This window comes from Biomphalaria glabrata, chromosome 9 (genome assembly GCF_947242115.1).
Source record: "Biomphalaria glabrata chromosome 9, xgBioGlab47.1, whole genome shotgun sequence".
Taxonomy (NCBI): domain Eukaryota; kingdom Metazoa; phylum Mollusca; class Gastropoda; family Planorbidae; genus Biomphalaria; species Biomphalaria glabrata.
In genome coordinates this window covers 21,024,138-21,044,963 of record NC_074719.1, presented here as the reverse complement: position 1 = coordinate 21,044,963, position 20,826 = coordinate 21,024,138, and the positions used below count along the sequence as shown (strand labels likewise).

The 20,826-nt window shown below is 32.9% G+C and overlaps 2 protein-coding genes across 8 annotated transcripts in view; both read left to right on the top strand.

The window, feature by feature from the left end:
* The window catches only part of LOC106060173 (kynurenine formamidase-like), a 28,069-nt gene extending 15,655 nt beyond the window's left edge, over window positions 1–12,414 (top strand). For 6 of the 7 annotated variants that reach the window (XM_056042065.1, XM_056042070.1, XM_056042066.1 and 3 more), the window contains 8 exons: window positions 2,963–3,017; window positions 3,766–3,851; window positions 4,021–4,099; window positions 6,316–6,419; window positions 6,558–6,636; window positions 7,263–7,398; window positions 8,014–8,118; window positions 8,545–12,414. In XM_056042065.1, coding sequence (XP_055898040.1) covers window positions 2,963–3,017; window positions 3,766–3,851; window positions 4,021–4,099; window positions 6,316–6,419; window positions 6,558–6,636; window positions 7,263–7,398; window positions 8,014–8,118; window positions 8,545–8,571 — 671 coding nt within the window. In that variant the 3' untranslated portion in view covers window positions 8,572–12,414. The remainder of the gene's footprint in view (window positions 1–2,962; window positions 3,018–3,765; window positions 3,852–4,020; window positions 4,100–6,315; window positions 6,420–6,557; window positions 6,637–7,262; window positions 7,399–8,013; window positions 8,119–8,544) is intronic. The other variant, XR_008779884.1, reaches the window with a different exon arrangement.
* Window positions 12,415–16,632: 4,218 nt separating this feature from the next.
* Window positions 16,633–19,814, top strand: LOC106060189 (E3 ubiquitin-protein ligase CBL-C-like). Its single transcript, XM_013217988.2, has 3 exons — window positions 16,633–16,733; window positions 18,754–18,946; window positions 19,152–19,814. Exons 2-3 carry the CDS (start codon window positions 18,805–18,807, stop codon window positions 19,382–19,384), a joined length of 375 nt encoding a protein of 124 aa, XP_013073442.2. The 5' UTR covers window positions 16,633–16,733; window positions 18,754–18,804; the 3' UTR covers window positions 19,385–19,814.
* The last annotated feature ends 1,012 nt before the right edge of the window (window positions 19,815–20,826 follow it).

Here is a 20,826-nt window from a genome sequence, read left to right as displayed (position 1 = left end):
CGGGCCTCTTGGTAGAGAGAGCAGTTTTGGAGGACGTGGTCGGCATTTTCTGGTGATACTCCACATGGGCAGATTTCACTGGTTCCAATTTTGAGCTTCCGGAACATGTGTTGTCGCATTCTGTTGTGTCCGGTCCTGAGTCGAAAGATTAGACGTTGGTCTTGTCGGGATAGCTTATAGTAAGCGTCATCTTTCTTGTGATTTGGATGAGAGCTCGTCCATTTCTCATTTATTTTATGTACAATTAATTTCTTCATTTCTTCTGGATAGAGTGCAGAGTTTACTTGTGAGTTTTTTCTCCCACTCTTGGCGAGTGTGTCAGCCTTCTCATTTCCTGCTAGTTGTATGTGAGCTGGTATCCATTGAATAACAGTTTTTTTGCTGTTGTTGTTGAGCTTTATAAGTGCTGTTCTGAGGTTTTTAATATAAGGGGAATCAGAGTTTTGCAAGCTTTGGAGGGTTGTTTTTGCGTCTGTTAGAAAGACAATCTGACTGTGAGGGGAACTTGGATGATTTGCTAGCATGGTAGCAGCTAGTGCTAGTGCTTCCCTTTCTGCTCTGTGACTGTCAGAGAGCTCTCCAGTTGCAATGGATTTTTCTAGTTTTCCTCCATCTGGCCATTCGATAAGTATTCCAGCTCCTCCATGTGTGGTGGCTTTATGGAATGAGCCATCCATGTAAACTCTGATCCACTGATTGCTAGGGTAATTGGTATGTAGAAAACAGTTCACTATTTCCTTGAGCTCTGTTGGTCTGTAATCAGATTTTCTTTTTATGTTTTCAATATGGTCCCTTATAGTAGGAAGAGGGCTTTCGTCCCAGGGTGGAGATTCATTATAGTGTATCGAGGATTCCAGAGTAATTTTTTCAAGTTGGTGTTTCTTTTTTAGGTTTAGAGATTCCTGTATGAAATTGGTCCTTTTGAGACGGTTTTTTGTGCCAGTTTTGTGGATTTTTGTTCTGAGTGGGTGCCTCTCCAAGGTTTCCAATTTAGTGAATTGGGAAAGGATTTTTATTTCTCTTCTTTCATCCAGAGAAATCAGGGCAGCGGTTTCCTCCATAGCTCTTATGGGTATTGTTTTGATTGCTCCTGTCATTATCCTTAGACCAATATTTTGAACCTTGTCTATTTTTCTTAGGTTGGTTTGGGCTGCTGAGCCCCATGCTGTGGCACCATATTCTAGTACAGGTCTTACATAACCGGTATAGGTCTTTTTCAGGATGTTGTGATTAGCCCCCCAATCTGTGCCAGCTAATTTTTTCAAGAGGGATAGTCTCTGGATGCCTTTACTCTGTGTTTTATCTATTTGTTTTTTCCAGGTTAGTCTCGGGTCATAGGTGACTCCAAGATAAGTAGGGCTGTCATTTTTTTCTAAAGCTTCCTTATCTAATGTTAATTTTATTGTTTGTTGTTTTGTTGACAGTGAGAATATGGAATATGTTGTCTTTTTTGTGTTAATGGACATGCCCCAGTCTTTGGACCAATTATTGAGTTTATCAAGAGCATCTTGTAATCGAAATTTCGATGTTCCTACATATTCTTCTGTGCTAATTAAGGCAAGGTCATCTGCATACATGCTGCTTTTAACTTTTTTGGGTAGGTTTTGATTTAGATCGTTTATGAATATTAGAAAAAGTGTTGGGGATAGGACTCCTCCTTGGGGGACACCATTTTTTATACCCACTGTGTGGCTTCTTTGTCCTTGCATGCAAACTAAGGCTTTTCTGTTATTTAGGTATTCCTTTATCCAGTTGTACATTCTGTGGGATATGTGATGCTGGATTAGCTTGAGCAAGAGACCTTGTTCCCAGACTTTGTCAAATGCTTTTTCTAAGTCAACCCACACAATTGTTGTTGGTTTCTTTTCTTGAAAGCCGTCTTCTATTTCTTGTGTGATGAAGGCAATTTGATCTTCTGTTGATCTGCCTTTTCTAAAGCCAGCCTGGGCTTCAGTGAGTAGGTTATTTGACTCAAGGATCCATGTCAGCCTTCTATTTATCACTCTTTCCATCAGTTTGCAAGTACAGCTAGTGAGGCTGATGGGACGGTAGCTATCCAGTTTATTTCTTGGTTTGCTGTGCTTTATTATAGGGATCATAATGGCTTTTTTCCAGATGTTTGGAATTCTGCCAGATTTCCAGCTAGCATTGAATAATTTTAGCAGTTTTCTTTTGGCTTGAGGACCCAAGTGAAGAAGCATGTCATTTGATATTTTGTCTGGGCCCGGGGCTTGTTTTGGTTTGAGGACTTTTAGGAATTCATCTAGTTCCTTCATTTTAAGATTAGTGGTCATTCCCAAGGAGTAAGCTGGATTGTTTTCTTTAATTTTATCTTGGATTTCTGAGTTTACATCTTTATTTCTACTTTCATTAATTTGTATTTGTCCTACGCTTTGGAAAAACTTAATGAATTCATTTGCTGCTTCTTGGCCTTTCAGGGGTTTGTTGTCCTTTTCTATTACTATAGGAGTTGTTCTGTTTTCTTCCTGGTTGAGACATTTGGCTATACGCCAGAGTTTGTGGCCATCTCTCTCTACGTTTAGTAGCAATTAATTAATTAGTGGTTATTAATTAATTTTGTTTGATATAGAAGAAGGGAAATAAATATTACAATCTTGAGAGATATGGTTGTAAATGTGCTGCTCTTTCCCTTAAATGAGCCCTTTTTTTCCAGTATTTTTTTTATTTTTTGCTTGTTTATAACATATTTTTTAGTGGTTGAAACTTTTTCGACAAGTACAGTGACAATTTGATAATTTTGTTTATTTTCTATAGTTTACCTTCAAATATTTCTGGACCATCATACTAAAATATTTTTTATATGTATCATTAAATAGTCACTTTTGTGTGATTTTGTTTAATTTTAGCAATGAAAATTTAAAATATTTATCATTGATACCTAAAATACTACAATCATGATGTAAAAGTTTAATAAAACTGTTTTTCAAATGTGTATTTTTAGGTGCTCCAATACTTATATATTTTCATGGAGGATATTGGCAAATCAAAGAAATAGGGTAGTTTAATTTGTCTTTTTTTCTTTAATTTCTTATTATAGAATATAATTTATCATATATTTATTAGATATAGATTGTTAGAAAGTACATGACTAGTGTTGTACGAAATTGTTAACTAGAAAAATGGTACAGCACAACTGTTTCGTGACAGTTATTTTGCTATAATTTACCAATGATCCATAGTTTCCCATCCCATCCCACCAAAATTTTTTTTAAAGTGTAGTTATGAAAAATCAAACTATTTTCTTTTATTTCTTCTTCTTCTTCATCGTTCTCATTGTTATGTTGGAGTGTTCATATGACTAGACCAATACATGAGATGAACTGCGCAGTGGTTTCCAAATCAGGGAGCTCTCCATATAGTTTTCTTTCTATTGGGGTGATTTGGGGCCAATGTCTTATACGGGCCTCTTGGTAGAGAGAGCAGTTTTGGAGGACGTGGTCGGCATTTTCTGGTGATACTCCACATGGGCAGATTTCACTGGTTCCAATTTTGAGCTTCTGGAACATGTGTTGTCGCATTCTGTTGTGCCCGGTCCTGAGTCGAAAGATTAGACGTTGGTCTTGTCGGGATAACTTATAGTAAGCGTCATCTTTCTTGTGATTTGGATGAGAGCTCGTCCATTTCTCATTTATTTTATCTACACTTAATTTCTTCATTTCTTCTGGATAGAGTGCAGAGCTTACTTGTGTGTTTTCTTTTATAAAATAAAACTATTTTAATAAATTTTGTGCTTGTGCTTTTAAGACGAACAACCTCTAGTTTCCCTGCAGTTCCACTATGCAATGCTGGTGCAATAGTTATACCTGTTGGTTATGATCTAGCTCCTGATGGCAAGTTTCTTTCTTAATATTTGTAATGTTGATTTAATTATTTAATTGATCTTTTTCTTTGTCTTATTTGTTTAAGTAAACAGTTGTTACATTTATGGTAAATTTTATTTGATATTTTCTATTTTTCTACTATTTCTTTCTGAATTGTTAAATTGTATTTGTCTTAAAGTTTCATTAGATACCATACTTCTGCAAGCCAAAAAAGCCCTACATCTAGTCATAAAACTTGCTAAGGAAAGACAAAACAGGTATTTTTAAATAACAAATGTCGGTAAAATAAAATTTAAAAAATTAAACTATGATTTTAATAATGAAATAAATGTATTTAATGTGGTATAGAAAAAAACAACTGATACTTAGATATAGTCAAGTATGATTAGTTTGTTTTTTTGGGGGGGGAAAGATTTCACAACTAGCCTTTTTTTTGAGAAACACAACTAATAGGACTAATTGATGATTTTTCAAAAGGTTTAAATAATAGTGAACAAATAGATGCTATCTTACTAGATTTTTCTAAGGCTTTTGACAAAGTTCACCACCATAGTTTGCTTAAAAAATTAAAATATTTCGGCATTAATGGTCCACTGCATCAGTGGATTAAAGATTTTCTGATAGGGAGAGAACAAACTGTAATAATAAATGGCTCTAAATCAACACCGATAACAGTAAACTCAGGTGTACCTCAAGGAACAGTCTTGGGTCCACTACTATTTTTAATTTACATAAATGATTTACCAAATTGCATTACTTCAGGAACAAAAGTCAGATTATTTGCAGACGATTGCATAATATATAGAACAATAAAAACAACACAAGACACAGATATTTTACAAAGAGAATTAGATGAATTACAGAAATGGGAATCAAATTGGAGCATGTCTTTCCACCCAGAAAAATGTCAGTTGTTAAGAGTAACAAAAAAACTAAAACAAATTAATTCCACTTATCTTATTCATGGCAAACCAGTAACACAGACTAAAAACGCAAAATACCTAGGTGTTATAATAAATGAAAAACTGTCATGGAATCCACATATTGATGAAACTACAAAAAAATCAAACAAAGCATCAGGATTTATTAAAAGAAATTTCTATAAATCAAATAAGAACATAAAACTAAAATGTTATTTAACCTTGGTTAGGCCAATAATAGAATATTGTTACGAATCTCACTATCCAGGCTCTCTGCAAACTGCACCATACACCACCAACTTAAAGAACTTGACAAGTCAGGGCTCCAAAATAACGTAAAGGTTTAATGTCCATAAATAACAGCCAATACTGTACAATTGGCAGCACGTACACTGTACAAATATCTCTCCGATAACACCCTTCCGCCGTATCAACTCTTGCACTGGCCTCTCCGTCTCGTTCCGGGCTTGCACTGGGTTCAACAGTTCAGGACTGACTTCACACACTAGGCTCGTTGTGTCGGACTCGATCGCAGACCAAGATCAAGATGCCGTTCGTCTCAACTGTACTTGATAGTACTCCGCACTGAACCGTCGTAATGCTCCGTACAGAACCACACCGCTGAACTGTGCTGTAGCCTACCAGACTGTAGTGAACTGGGCTCTGAACCCCTGCCGTGAACCTCCTTTCTGGACCGACTTGACTGCGACACCGCCGCTCTTTATATAGGGTCCCTACTGGCCTTCTAGAACCGGACAGAACGCTGCTCGACGTTTCTAGGTAGTCAGATGACTACAACTCTTGTGACGCTACTGAGCTCTGTTCACGACGTTGATCCTTCCCGAACCATCCTGTTGACACACGACTCGGCTGACTGTCGTAACTCGTCACGGTTGACCGCTCGTCTAGCGCTGGCCTGGGGCGATTTGCGTCGGCTGACTACACTCACACCACTACCCCCATCTGTGCCACCACCAGGTTTATAACAATATGCATCCTCCGTTTGGGACCCCTCAACTCAAGAAAACATTAAGAAACTGGAACAGACACAAAATAGAGCAGTGAAATTCATAACAAACGAATATTCACATTTGACTAGAGTAACACCTTTAGTAAAATCACTAAATTTAGAAAGCCTTCAGGACAGAAGACTCAGAAGTAAAGTAGCAATCATACATAAAACACCGAACCATAATCTTCAAATACAAAAACAGAATTTAATAAAATACTCTGAAAGACACAAAGATAAAGGCACATTCCCATATGCTAGGACAAATTTGTACAAACACTCCTTCTTCCCTAGTGCTATTAGAGCATGGAATGGGTTGCCTGAGCTAGCCAGGAAAACCAGTGACTTGGCAGAATTTAAGTCATTGATTAATATGCATGACTAAATGCATGACGCGTAGGACGTAATCATCTTCTTTTTTTGAAGTAATGTCTGTATTATATAAGATAAGATAAGATAATGTTGATAAATTATTTTTTTTTATTTTATGAATATCTAATTCAATTATACTTTAATATAAGCTTTTATTTTAAACTCATGACAGTGGTATCTACCTGGCTGGGCATTCTGCAGGTGCACACATAGCTGCTATGATGTTAATGGCATCTCTATCACAGTATGATGCATTTGATAGTGACCTTATTAAAGGTATTGTTTAAGCTCCTGGCTCTTACCATGTTATACTAGAGTATTTTATTTATCTTTTAAAAAAAATTTTTTGGTAGCTAAGCAAAAATTTAAAAGCATTAATCAGATGTATCAGGCTACTCTTATCTAATTAAACAGGTGCTGTACTTATCAGTGGTGTTTATGATTTAAGGCCACTGGTTAAGACATCAAACAATGAAGCTTTGAGGCTTTCAGAGTGAGTTACTTTGTTACAATGTTGTTACCTATGTTAGGAATGTGAACTAAAAATTTTAAAAAGCATTCCACACATCATTTTGCATATGAGATAACTCAATGATTCATACATGATACAAACAATTGCTTAGTAAAAATTGAGCGTGGAAGGAGACGTTTACTCATTTAACAGTACTAGACATCAAAATCATGGCCATTATTTTAATGAAAAAAAAATAAAAAGTTAATATTTGCTTAATTGTAAAGCCCCTGACAGCCTGACTTTTGATTTCAATTAAGGTATAGATTTTCAATGGGTGCCTGAAATAAGTTGGGATCATTATACTGGCCACTTGACCCTCTTTAATAACCATGAACTATGGTGTCTGAAACAACATATTACTTGTTACTTACTTTCTCAATATATGTTTTAATGTCACATTTCTTTGACTGTGAAAAGATCTAGTAATTCCATTGTTAATGAGTCAGGTAAAAAGAAATTCATTATTTCTTCTTGTACTTTTCTTGATGCATTTTTAATAGTGATTGTATATGAAATGGTGTTTGAGCACTCACTAGATTATTTCTATAGATTATCATTTTTATTAACAAGTTTCTGTTGTTTTGTTTTTGGGCATTACTTAACAGGACAGAAGCCTGGCGGTTCAGCCCTTTAAATTTTGTGCAGGAGATAGCCCACCAGTCTCAGCACCGCCATGTTGTTGTAGCGGTAGGAGAGTATGACCCACCAGAATTTAGAAGACAAAGTGGAGAAATGGAACAGGTCAATAGTGAAAACTTCTAATTGTTACATAGGCCTTCCATTTAAGTGCATCATCATGAGTCTCAAAATAGTTACACTGTTATCATTTACATGGAAGATCATTTAATTATATGATGGGCTATCATTAAAATTTTCAGTGGATCATATTTTATATCTAATTATAGCAGGAAGTAGCCTATCTTCTTTATCCAGCCAGATTTTTGCTGCTGAGTTGTTAGTTATTTTGCATTTGTGCCAAGGAAGGGTAGCTTGCTTTTTTTTTCTCAGCTATATACGCTGCCATTCAGAGTGTTGGTTATAGTGGGTTGTTGTGGTAATAGGGTCTGTCTGAGGTGACATAAAGTGGGGCATTTGAAGAGGTTAGTATTGGCAGTTTCGTAAAGGTGGGCCTATCAAGAAAGTCTGTATTTCCTTTCGGAACTGTACATAGCTCTATTAATCTAATGAAATTAAGAACCCATTATCGTAACTATGATTGCTAGATCAATAATTTCAATAGATCAACAAAACTCTTTTGCAAAACAGAAAATGCTAAAAAAAAATTATTTTAATATTCATATATATATTTTTTTTCTGATACACTTTCATGATTGAGTTGTTGACTTGAAATTTCAGATGCTAAGAAATTTTGGTGTGAAAACTAGTTATCTTGATGTCCCAGATGTTGATCACTTTAATATTGTGGAAAAACTTTCTGAGTCAAAATATATTCTTACTCAGGTAGGGTTTGAGCATTGACCTGTCATTTTGTTAGTTGTGCTATCTGTTATAAACATACTTCAAGAACACTGATGGGATTTATTTGGTAATCTGTCTTAAACATTTTTTATATTTAAGTAAACTTACTTTATTTTTCCTATTGAAAACAACAAATCAAGCTTCCCAGGTAGTTCTTAAATCTCAAAACACTTTCTCAACAAAGGAGGACACAACTTTTTTTTTTTTTATTGTTTCTTTAAATTTAATCGACGAACAATTAAAGTAGAAAAATGAAATAAAAACTAATGCAAGATTAGTCCTTGTTAGGTGATATATGTATTGCAAAGGGCTATGAAAGATTTTTATTTATTTTTGTTAATGAATAGTCAACGCAATTCATATTCGATATCTGCAGTAATGGATTGAATGTCTACATTTTTTTTTCAGGAATGTATTCGACTGATGGGCTTGTAGCTCAGTTTTCCTCTACTTTTCAATTATGTGATACTTAACCTCAACAAATTGTTTGCATTTGAAAGAATATATATGTTATATTTTATATGCTATTTTGTATATTATATTTACTGCTCTGCTGATGTACAAGGTAAATGGTTTATATTCTTTTATTGATTTATTTAAACAGAGGTTTAACAACTCAATAACAAATATATTGAATATTTACTAACTATTTCTATGAATCTCCTACTAATTTCCCTAAAAAAATTAACTAAGCATTTAAAATCCAAATAGTCACATGATTTTATAAAATTTGAAGTTGAAAATGATCTTATACTCTAAATCATATATTTTTTAAAAATTTAAACTGAATTTATTTATATGCAATGCTTTAATCATTGTGCAGCTTAAAATGCTTCTTTCTTTTTTTTTTTTTATTTTTTAAAACCATAAAGATTGTGGTTTGTTTTTATATAGATAATAAATACATTTAATTGATCTATGCAGCTCAAGTCTATTGATTTTTATGAAGATATATGTTTTTCTTTTGTAATATAATTATGAAAGTAAAATATTAAGTTCCCTTTTCAGACCTTTCAGTCCATGAGCAGATGACATATAGCTCCTTTGTTTGTTTGGTCCCGGTTAGTGAGGTTATGTCATTCAAACTGCTAAACAACCAACCCCTTGTACAATGCCATACATACTTACTATTTAAAATTAATTAAAATTTGTTGAGTTCAGGTGTATTCTAAAAGTGAAAAGCTCAAAATTGTTGTCTTCTCCAGGATTTGAACATGTAACATCTCAGTTCAGATGCCAAGTCTCTTGTTGAATTTTTCCTCATTACTTAAAGTACTTTATTAGCATTATTGTATATACTCTGAAAATACTTACTTTAAATCAATATATTTTTGTATTATTCTAAAGTATCACATTAATAGCAATATATTTCTGCAATCATTGATAATGAACTGTTAGTAGATGGATGTATTTTTTTTCTATGTTTAAAAATTGTCACCTTCATTTTTTTTTCTTTTATTTGGTTGACATTTTATATGCTAATCATTTCTTGACCCCCCCCCCCCCCCCCCCTTCAACCTTTAGCTCTTACTCCAGTAATTTTCTTTCTTTCCTCTCACCTCCCTCTTTCTCTTACCATGCAGTTTCCATCTCAGATCAGCTCTGGTCTTCTGAGAACATGACCTTAACCATCTTCATCTTCTGTGCTTCATTACCTCAGTGACTAGCAAAATTTGAAAGCATTTATTTCATGTCAATGGTATTATCTGGTAGTTATATTGTGCTCATAACATGTTTGTGCAAACCTTTTATAACTTGCGCTATGATGTTTGCAATGATAAAAATGTGTCTAGAATGCAACAATTTGTATTTTTGTATGGTGCAGGCTTTTTAATGGTACACAATAAATGTTTAGTCATATTTACATTTTTTTTTTATGCTTATCTTGGATAAAATAATCAGATTTTCTTGAAAAAAAAAATTACATTGCCAGTAATATGGATTCATTAATTTTTTTTTTCTTATTTCTTTTTGTTTCACTTAATTTAAAGAGCTTCTTTATTGAATTTATATTGTTTTGATTTAACATTAATACTAACTTTTAAGGTAAAAAAAAATTATACATCCATTTTTTTTAAGTTTTAAAATGCTTCTTATTTAAAAAAGAATTTTAAAAATATTTATTCATTTATATGGTTGTGTATCTTTTTGTGTTAAGCTTGAAAGAAATTGTTACAATTTTGTTTTCATATCAAGAGAATAAAAATGTTGGATTTGTTATTCATCTGATATTATGATGCAGTCTTCACATTCCGTTTAAAAAAAATTCAGTGTCAATATTGTAACTTGCCATTTATTCATTTGCTAGTATTGGTTGTGCAGAGCTAACAATTTTTAGCACCTGAAGTTAATGTAATAGTATTTGTTAATATGTTGTATGTTGATGAAAATTTTTATATTTCGAATTTAGAAAAATTAGCTACAATCAGTAATCTCATTCTTTAAGTCAATTTTTTTTTACTCTAACTTCTGTATGATGCAAATTTAAAACATCCCCTCTCAGTTTTGCTGTGCCCTATGGGTCAGAGTTTTATTTCTTTAACATTTTATTAGCATTGAAAATCTTATTCACTTTCTCTGCTTTATTTTTTTCACGTGCTGAGTAATGATAAATTTTAAGCACCTACTGTGATAAAAAAAAGAATCATTAACTAAATTACTTTATTTTTTTATTCATTGTTAGACATTCTTTTTTGTTTTTTCTACTGAATTCTGGATGTTATATTTATCTTTCAAACAATTATTTGTTTTTCTTCAGTTGAATCTGAAGTTGAATCTGTCTACAGCCAATGAAAAAGATTTTTCTTAAATAATATTTCTCTGAATTTGACAATGTCTTTATTAACAACACATAATACAGGAAGACACAGCATAAAAGCATGGACCAACCTCTCTCTTGATATCCTGCTATGCTAAGGACAGTTGCTGAATCGGAAAAATGAAAGGATTTGATTGCGCAAACTGTCAAAGCACATCTACAATGAAAGTCAAGGGACGAATGAGATGAAATACAAACTTTTGAAAAACCATATTTTCTAAAAATCTAAGAAAAAAAGAAAATTAATTGTTACTTAACATATGCATTGTAGATGGCATCCTTCCAAATGTCTGCATTCTGCCAATCTGCTGTTAAGGTTCACCATTGGTCTTGTCGTATAAATTACAGACGTTACTTCAAAAGAGAAGATAATTACATCATTTGTGATCACTGCTGGTATAACACATAATGATAAAAATATTAATTAAAAACTCTATCACTGGATCTGCTTTGAAGCAGTAAAAGACATGGCAACATATGCCTTTTTTTATGTGCTTCAGAGGTATCTTTTTTTTGTTTTAGACACCCTGTATACACTCTGTTGAACACAAAATCTGTGCAGGTTACAAAGAATAGTGAATGTTTTATACCTTGGGCTACTTGACATGCTGATTATGTCAAAGATTGAGATACAGAGAAATCTTAGAATGAAAACTTATATTGATTATTAAAATAGACAAAAGTATTCTTCTTGAATTTATGTAGTATTGTATTGTAAACCTGAGCACCAAAAACTTATATTGATTATTAACTCTCTCTCTCCTAATTGATGATGCCAACATTAATTTGACCCCATTAAATCAAATTGATTTTTGGATTTTTAAACTTAAATTTGTGTTATCTAAAAAGAGCATGCGTTCCCCTTTTAATTCGATACGAAATATAAATTTTCTGATAACAAACAAAAAGTTATTGAAGTTTAATCATTACAGGATTGTGAACTACACATGAGCAAAATGAAAAATTTTATCGGAACGAGGAAAATAATTACGGAGAGAAAGAGTAAAAATAGACAAGTGTATTCTTCTTGAATTTACATATTATTGTAAACCTGAGCACAAAAACTTATATTGATTATTAAAATAGACAAAAAGTATGTATGTATTATTGTAAACCTGAGCACAAATAGAGTTTCAATTGCTATTTATCTTAAAATCTTGATTCTAATTCTTAACTCTGTGATCCAAATTTAGTTCTTTATTCACTATTTTTGAAATACTGTAAATTTTGGTTACCACAAGCCGGCCATATTGAGCCAAAATATATTTTGTGTATAGATGGCAAAGTAGCTAATAAGCTAACTTTAGTTTGCTTTTTTAGATAATAATATTAAGGTTATTTTATAGAATTATGTTATATACCACTACATGAAAAGTTGTGTATATTCATTTAGTTTGTGATAAATTGTTATATAGCAGTCTTCCTGAAAACATTTAAATAATTATACATTTTAAAAAATTCCTCTAAAGCCTTTGTTTCAGTTTGTTATTATTTTTATTTTTGTTTTAATTTTTTTTTTACATTTTCTTTTAATATGCAAATCCTTCTGTACTTAAATAAATTATCTCCAGAGTGCATTCTTTGCCCTAGGTAAAGGTAACATGTTGAACCATTCATAGTGAACTCCTCACTTTGCTGACATGATCCAAACAAAATGATTCAAATGCCACTTAAGTATGGAGATCCGTATTAACCTCCATCAATTCTGCTGCTGGATGTATGTCTGGGATTGATTGTGGAGGTTGTCGGTTCAAAATTTCCTGAAAATGTTGAACCCAGCATCACTGATGATGACTTATCCTTGTTTGTACTACACTGGCTTGTTAGTGTTGGTTAAATTACATATAACAAAGAACTGTTGAACATTGACAAAATATAGATGTGTCCACAGTCCAGCAATTGTTATTCTATTGATATCAAATTTCTATTTTATCAGTACATAAATATAACAATCGTTTTGTCTGGTCTCCGAGAAGCAAAGTAAAAAAAATAGTAACAAAACCAAGTGCACTTATTCTTATTTTTTGTATCGTTAAATAAAAAGAACAGCTAGTAAAGTCAAGCTGCTTTAGTTTATAGAACTTCTTGTGCAATTAGGTATTGATCACAACTTTGTAGATGACCGCTCTTCTGAACAAATTGTTAGTGAAGTAAGAAATAGTATGCATAGGCCTACATTGACAATGTTTGAAATCCTTCATGAAAAAAATAGTGTTCTATACCGGTAATAAAAAGCTAGTCCTATCAAAATACTTCTGTAGCTACAATTTTCCGGCTTTTATTCTCATTTCTAAAATTATAATTATAGATATTCTCCAGTTCAGAAGTTCTCAAATTTTTTCAGTTCAGGGACCCAAACGATGTCAGTGGTGTCACTGGGTGCGGTTAGCTCAGTGTGTCCCCTCTCCCCTATCAAATAAAGTCCCACTCTCCGCCAAAAAAAAGTTACTTTACCAGGTACGCCCACTTATACCAAAATTGTTACGTTCGTCACTCCTTAGTCAGTTAGGGCAGTGTTTCTCAAACTATGGTCCACGGGACTCGGATATTCCTGATTGTGCGTTGAACTCTTTTGTGCGTGTACAAAGATTTCAAACATAGATGAATCCATGCAAATGCAAAAGTACCTTATTGAAATATTCACAAATGACGAACATAAACCAATGTTCATACAGGGATACCACAAATACTGGTTATACAAACAGATTACAATTTTATAACCTGATTGTACAAATATTGTTGACTTCCCCCCCCCCCCGTCTTCCTATTTTGTAGCTCGTTACATTAAACATCATCACAAAAAAAAAAAAAAAAATGAGATTTGCGATTGCTACTTACGAACATTGAGCCGGACATACAAAGCCTATACTTATCTTATCAACTTCATCCAAATCATTAATAAAAAAAAAAATGTAGGCTATTTTAAACAAAAGTTATAATTTCAATAATCACCCCTTCAACAAAATTTTTTTTCTTCTACATTTGGTACTGACATACTATGCATTTAAGTAGTTTTTTTTGCTAAGGGGTCCATGGGCAAGTTTCGACTATTTAAAGGGTCACCGGATCAAAAAAGTTTGAGAATCTCTGAGTTATGGGATCTAAGGGAGGCTGTAAGCTCCCCCAAGCGGCTGCAATTATTTGCTCGTAAAAAAGCAAAAAAAAAAAAAGTCCGTTCCTTTGCAAGCCGCAACTTATTAGACATTTTACTAAAGAATAAGTAAATGAATTAACTAGATCTAATAAGGTTTGTCTTCGAGTAATGAGGAGTGCAAAAAATTATAGATCTCCATCAGCGGTTCTCAACATTTTTAGCTCAGCGACCCCATAATAAGATTCCCCACAAGGCGGCGACCCTCAACCGTAAAATTTGTTTCGCTCATAAGCCAAGGTAAATGTGATTTTGATAATGATATAAAATTGTAATCAAAATGAATATTACTTACATCCATGATGTACTTTCATAGAAACTGAACATAAAAAAGACTTTATTTAATTGTATTATGTAAAATATAAATTTTTGCTTAAGCTACAAAAAAAAATAAATCTTTTTGACTTTCAGGCATAAGCAGCATTTACATTTCTATTGCATCTTTATTATTCATGTTGTATACTTTGGCTTTAATCATGCTTTAATGACTATCTGAAAAGTAGGGTAAAGCATTTAAAAACATGCAGTCGTTGATACAGTAAAAAGCATTGCTACAAAACAAAATACACGCCAACGTCACTATGAAATTGATCTTGTTTCCGTTTCACCGGATCAGGAATTTTCGGGACAGTCTTTGTAAGATCACAACCAATGTCATCTTCAGCATCAAGTCTATTACTGAATTTAGACTTGATAACTAACGCTTGTAAAATGTTTTGTAAAATGTTTCAGATGCTTCGGATGTTCCATCAGAGTTGAAGATAATTTACTTCCTAGTACAAATCTCCCGCAGGAAGACGGGGATGGCAGCGGGTATGGCATGAACCAGGGACCATCGAGAAGTCCGAACAACAGTTTAGCTGCATAGCTATTGATGTAATGATTGTGGCAGTGTCTTCGTTGCTCGATGACATTTGGTGACTCATTCTGTACCAAACGTGTCAATCCTGACCGACTTCCAAGCATACTTGGAGCACTATCTGTGCAGAAACCATAAATATTTTTCAGCAGATCATATACTTTTCCAAAGATGAATCAACATGTCAAATACATAACCTTCTGTATAGGTTGTTTTAAGAGGTTCGCAAAAAAAAAAAAAGCAAAAAAAAAAAAAAAAAAAAAAACAACAACAACAAAAAACAAAACAAACTCGTCGTTAAAATCACGTCCATTAGTAATTGTGAACAATTTGCAACGTCTGTGATTTCATCAAGCTGAATGTTAAATATTGGAAGCGGAGAAGACATCATTTTCCGAATTGCATAGCAGAGCTTTTCTCCTGTGAAAAGTGTCGTTAGATAAGAAAATTGCACTAAATTTGGTAATGAATATATGGCTCCATTCATAACTTGACCAATGTCTTTGCAATGGCCACTGGGGATATTAAGGTCTGGATTTTATTTTTTACTGCGTCAGCTTTAAAACTAATTTTTATTTTAATAATGGATATCTTTATCACCAAAGCTTGAGTGTTTCTGTTGTTCGGCTTCATACATTCATGGTGGAACTATTGAAGAAAAACCATGACACAAAAATCGTCATCATATATTTTTTTCTAATATTCTTTTGTTCAGATCTATGGTATGTTTTGTAATAAACGTATTGCCTTCAATATCATGGACGATGGTGTGTTTTAAATTGCTCTATACCATTGAAAAACGCAATGGAGTTAAGCAACACATTCAATGCGGACATCGATTCGATTCATTTCAAAATATTTATGCTGTTACAATTACAATGTTGTCTGCAACATCTATTTTCGAATGACTATTATATTAAAAAAAAAAAAGTAACTACCAATGGAAAACTATGTCTACCGTAAAACAATGATATTATATATTGAATTCAATAAAAGGACCCTCTGTATTCTCTTGTAATAAGTCAGTTTTCTTAAATATAATATGTCTCTCCCACTTTTTATTTCATTTAATATAAGCATCACTATCATTTTATGATTCTGTAGACAGTGTCCTAATCTGAGTAATATTCCTTATAGATATTATTGCACAATTTTGAGATGGGAATTTATACAATCTATGGTACAAATGTATAGCCTACTATAGTTAAAACACGTAAGAAACGACCAAAAAAAAATTCCGAAGGAAAAAAAAAAGACAAAAAAAAAACAACAAAATTTCCAATGGTTATAGGCTAAATTAGGCGACCACCTACAAATGGTCATTCGACCCCTTAGGAGTCGCAAACCACAAGTTGAGAACCCCTGATCTACATTGTTGTCTACTTTAGAAAAAGAGAAAAATGCACTTTTTTGGTTGTCATTTGGTACGCCCCCCCCCCTTCCCTGTCCCAAGTGATGACACTGGACTATATATAGATATAGTTAATAGCCACATATGCAACTCTACTCCATTAATAATCGGAGAATCCCGTTCCAGGGCCCTCCACATTTCCCGTTTAGTTTTCAAGTTATGTTTTTTGATTGTTAGGTCTACTGGTAGTTGTCTTTTTTTTCTAACGCAAAAACATAAACAACACTTCGTCTTCTGTCGACTGTATAGTGTATAGATATCTAGATCTAGTGTACTAATCTACTAGAGTCCAGAGGCATGATTAGAATTAGATCTAGATAGTAGATTCTAGATCTAGATATCATTATCATCATAAAGAGTAAAAAGTATTATTTAGATTTAGAAAATTTAGATCAAATCTAATCTTAGTAAATCTAGAATCTAGTACTAGATCTAGTGACTAGTCTACAGTTTAGATTTACAATCTAGATTCTATCAAAATCAAATCTAATCAGTAATCTTCTAGACATAGAATATAGATCTATTAAATCTATTAGTAACTTAATAATTAGTAGTATTATCTAGACTCTATTAGTCTATTATAATTATAGTCTATAATTACTAATCTGTCATTCTAGATTCTATTTATTGTAAAAAAAAAAATTAGACAGTCTTAGACTATGCTCTATGGCTCTATCTAGCTAGATCTAGTAATTCTAGTTAAGAATAGTCTGAGTCTAGCTCTAGTTAAGTGACTCTATCAGTCTATGCTATAGACTAAAAAAGTATAGACTCTATGCTATAGACTAAAAAAGTATAGACTCTCTCAAGTCTCTCTTCTCTAGTCTAGTCTCTAACTCTAGGACTCTAGTCTTAGACTAGGTCTAGGACTAGTGACTAGGCTAGTCGCCAAGCCAAGAACAATGGCATTTAATTTTTATTATTAGTATTCTAGCTTGAAATGTTCTTTTTTTTTTAAATAACCTTTTAAAACTTTCTTCTATTTCTTACAAGTTACATTATGTATTATGATGTTTTCTTGCTTTTCTTTTATTTTTTGAAAAACTAATAAAATCAATGTTTTTCAATTCAACGGTTAGAAGCCTTCAGTAGTTTATTTTTTAGAGGGACCCTGCCCATTGTTTAACAGCTTTTTCTGCTGCCTAGGTGTAGTTAATCTTATTACTTGTGCAAAATCACTTTACTAAAAGTAAATTAAGAATTGGGAGGTGTGGTGGCTGATCGATAAAGCGCTTGGCTTTAAAACCGGGCGTCCTGGTTTTGAATTCTGGTGAAGACTGGGATTTTTAATTTCGGAATCTTTGGGTACCTCTGAGTCCACCCAGCTCTAATGGTTACCTGATATCATGGACGATGGTGTGTTTTAAATTGCTCTATACCATTGAAAAACGCAATGGAGTTAAGCAACACATTCAATGGACATTTGATTGGATTCATTTCAAAATATTTATGCTGTTACAATTACAATGTTGTCTGCAACATCTATTTTCGAATGACTATTATATTGTCATATTAGTTAGGGAAAAGTAAAGGCGTTTGGTCGTTGTGCTGGCCACATGATACCCTCGTTAACTGTGTGCCATAGAAACAGATGACCTTTACATCTTTACTTTTTTAAATAAGGAAAAATAAAGATTCTTATTTTATCGTCTAAAGTTCAGACATTCCTATAAAAGAGAAGAGAAGTATGCCATAGGTACATTCATGTGTTCATCTAGTAGTTCATGGTAAATTAGAATTTAGTTTTCTATTTTTAAAAATTTATTTGTCTAAACTTCAATAGAAAGTGACTGAAGGTTGAATAATGCCTGCTGGGTTTCTAGGCAGTTCTACAAATCTTTGGCCTATTATTGACAAAAATATTGAGTAACATCCTTTTATATTTATTGGATACATATAGTATATAGATATTGGATACATGAAGGGCTGGATTTAAGGCAGTGCAGTTGGAAATCCACAAAAAAGGGGCCCCCACAAAAAAAGATTTTAAAAGTCACCCATGGTCCTACTCTCCACATTTTCAGAAACATACAAAATTTACATTTTTTTTTTACCGTAATAAAATTAGATAAAATTTACAAATACTCTTTTAATTTTTTCTTCTAAAATATGGCTTGCTATTAGATATCAGTATATTTATTGATAAGTGATAAAAAGTGGATTTTTTTTTAAAGCAAAAAAGTGTAACAGGTCTCAAAAAAATTCTGCCCCTGGGGCTCCACATAGCTAAATCCAGCCCTGGCAGTAAGAGCAGTATACATCCTCATATCCAATCACTCAACATATTAAAAGCACCAAATGTGATTCAACTTTTGATGGACTAATTTGTTCAGCTAAGTGTATGACATGATTTTTTCCCTCTTCTTTTCATTAAATAGGTATATTAAAAACAAAAACCAGTCCTATACAATCTTTCAGCGAAACAAAAGATGCTTCAGTCTGTGCTTCTAGGACTTATCCCAGCAATAGTAGGCTTGACAGCAGCCTTTTACATTTTCAACAAAATCTATAGTAATCAGGAGGAAGAAAGCTTTAGAAGTGGACCACGGTCTTATCCCACTTTTCAAACAGGTTTGCATATTATCTTATAAAAAAACCTCTTTATATTACATTAACTTTTACAATCAAAACAATAATGTTTGTTTGTTTGTTTGTTGACAGATTTGTTAGTATTTACAATTTTGGTTTGATAGTTTTCCTAATATCACTTACCTCTGTGATTCAACATAATACCATCTGGCTACTTTTATTTTCAATTAAATTTTTTTCCTTGTAGAAAGAACAAGAACAGAAGCTCAAAACCCTCAGCAAAGGCAGAGAAGGAATTATAGAAGTGATGGGGATAGACACTGTAGGTGTGCTGTTTGCTTTGAGGAGTCCAGATCAGTGGAGATCTATCCATGTGGACACAGAGACATATGTGAAAAATGCATCCTACGAATTGTAGGGATGGATCCCAGGCAGTGTCCTTTCTGTAGATCATCTATCAAAGGTTACAGGGTGCTTTGATAATGAGTTGACTACTGAAAATCCAAAAAATAGATTTTATATATCTGTCTATAACTGATATATGAATTAAATGTTTTACTTGTGCATCTTAAAATTTATAGTCTTAAAAAGTTTACACTATGCTTTTAAAAGCGTTATATACATTAGATTATAATTATTGATTACTTTTCCATTCATTTTCTTATTTTGTAGATCATAATTGATTTCATTTAAAAAAAAAAAAGGTAATGTTCAATGTTTTTTCTTACTAGCTTTTTCATCATGGCAAAGGTTTAATTAGTTGTTTTTTAAAGCTGAAATATTTTGAAATGATTGCATTTTTTATTCCAAAGCTGTTTGTCGTAGACAGACTACTATGAATTGAACTGTTATCACTGTTTCTCAGTATCAGCCTTTCACACAAATACTTTTGTTTGCAAACTTTTTTTTTTTAAACAAATGTTTTGGTAAAAAAAATGTAAAGTTCCCCTTTCTGACCATGCGGTCTATAGGGCAGAAGTCAAGCGCTTTACAGCTCAGCCACTGTGCCTACAAAAATGTTTTGGCAGCTGCTTGGAAAAATTTCTGTGTGGGTTGACAAGACGATGTCTCTTTTGTTATCCAGTTGTTATTGTTCATCAAACAGCTGAGCATTTCATTATCGAGTGTGAAAATATTTCTTTTGCAGTGCAGTGTAGGATTGAGTTCATGATTGTAGTTTGGTTGTGGGTTGTAGCCATGCCAAGAACTATTAAACATTTAATCTGTATATACTGAATTTATAAATGACTGTGATTCAATACTAAATGACTGTGATTTATTTCCAAATGTCTATGTAATATACTATTTAAATTTTATTATATCTTTCTGGTAGGAACTTGATGAAATTGAAATGCCTATATCTCATAAGCAGCATGTAAATAATGTACATTGTTACAACAGGGTTTTCAGGTGTCAGTAGTTAATCCTGTGCTAATAGGCATGTGATAGTTTGACATGTCTTGATTTTACAATGCTTTATTTATACACAACCTTCACTCACAATGAATATCTGTAATGTCGTGAGTGGTTAGCTTCAACAAAGTTAAGTTATCATTGAAGTATTAACAAAAGGTATAGCAACCTTAGTTCAAAGTTGAAAAATATATGGTGTTGACTGTAGTACCTTAGAAGTCTATGGATCTTTGTAAACTTTAGCCTCTTTTTTTGTCTCTTCTGTCACACCTTCACACTCACTGGGCTCTTAAATGATGGGGAGATGGTGGCTTAGTCAGGATACAAACAACCAAAATTTGTTGGGATTTTAGTTATCACTAATTGCTATACATGACCTTCGGGTGGGTATAATTAAAGAATCAAATTATTGTCCAAGATTAGACTATGATTAGACTATGAAAAAGATGTCGGGGAAAGGTGTCAGAGTTCACCTGAAGAAATGGAACATATCTATTGCTACTCTCACT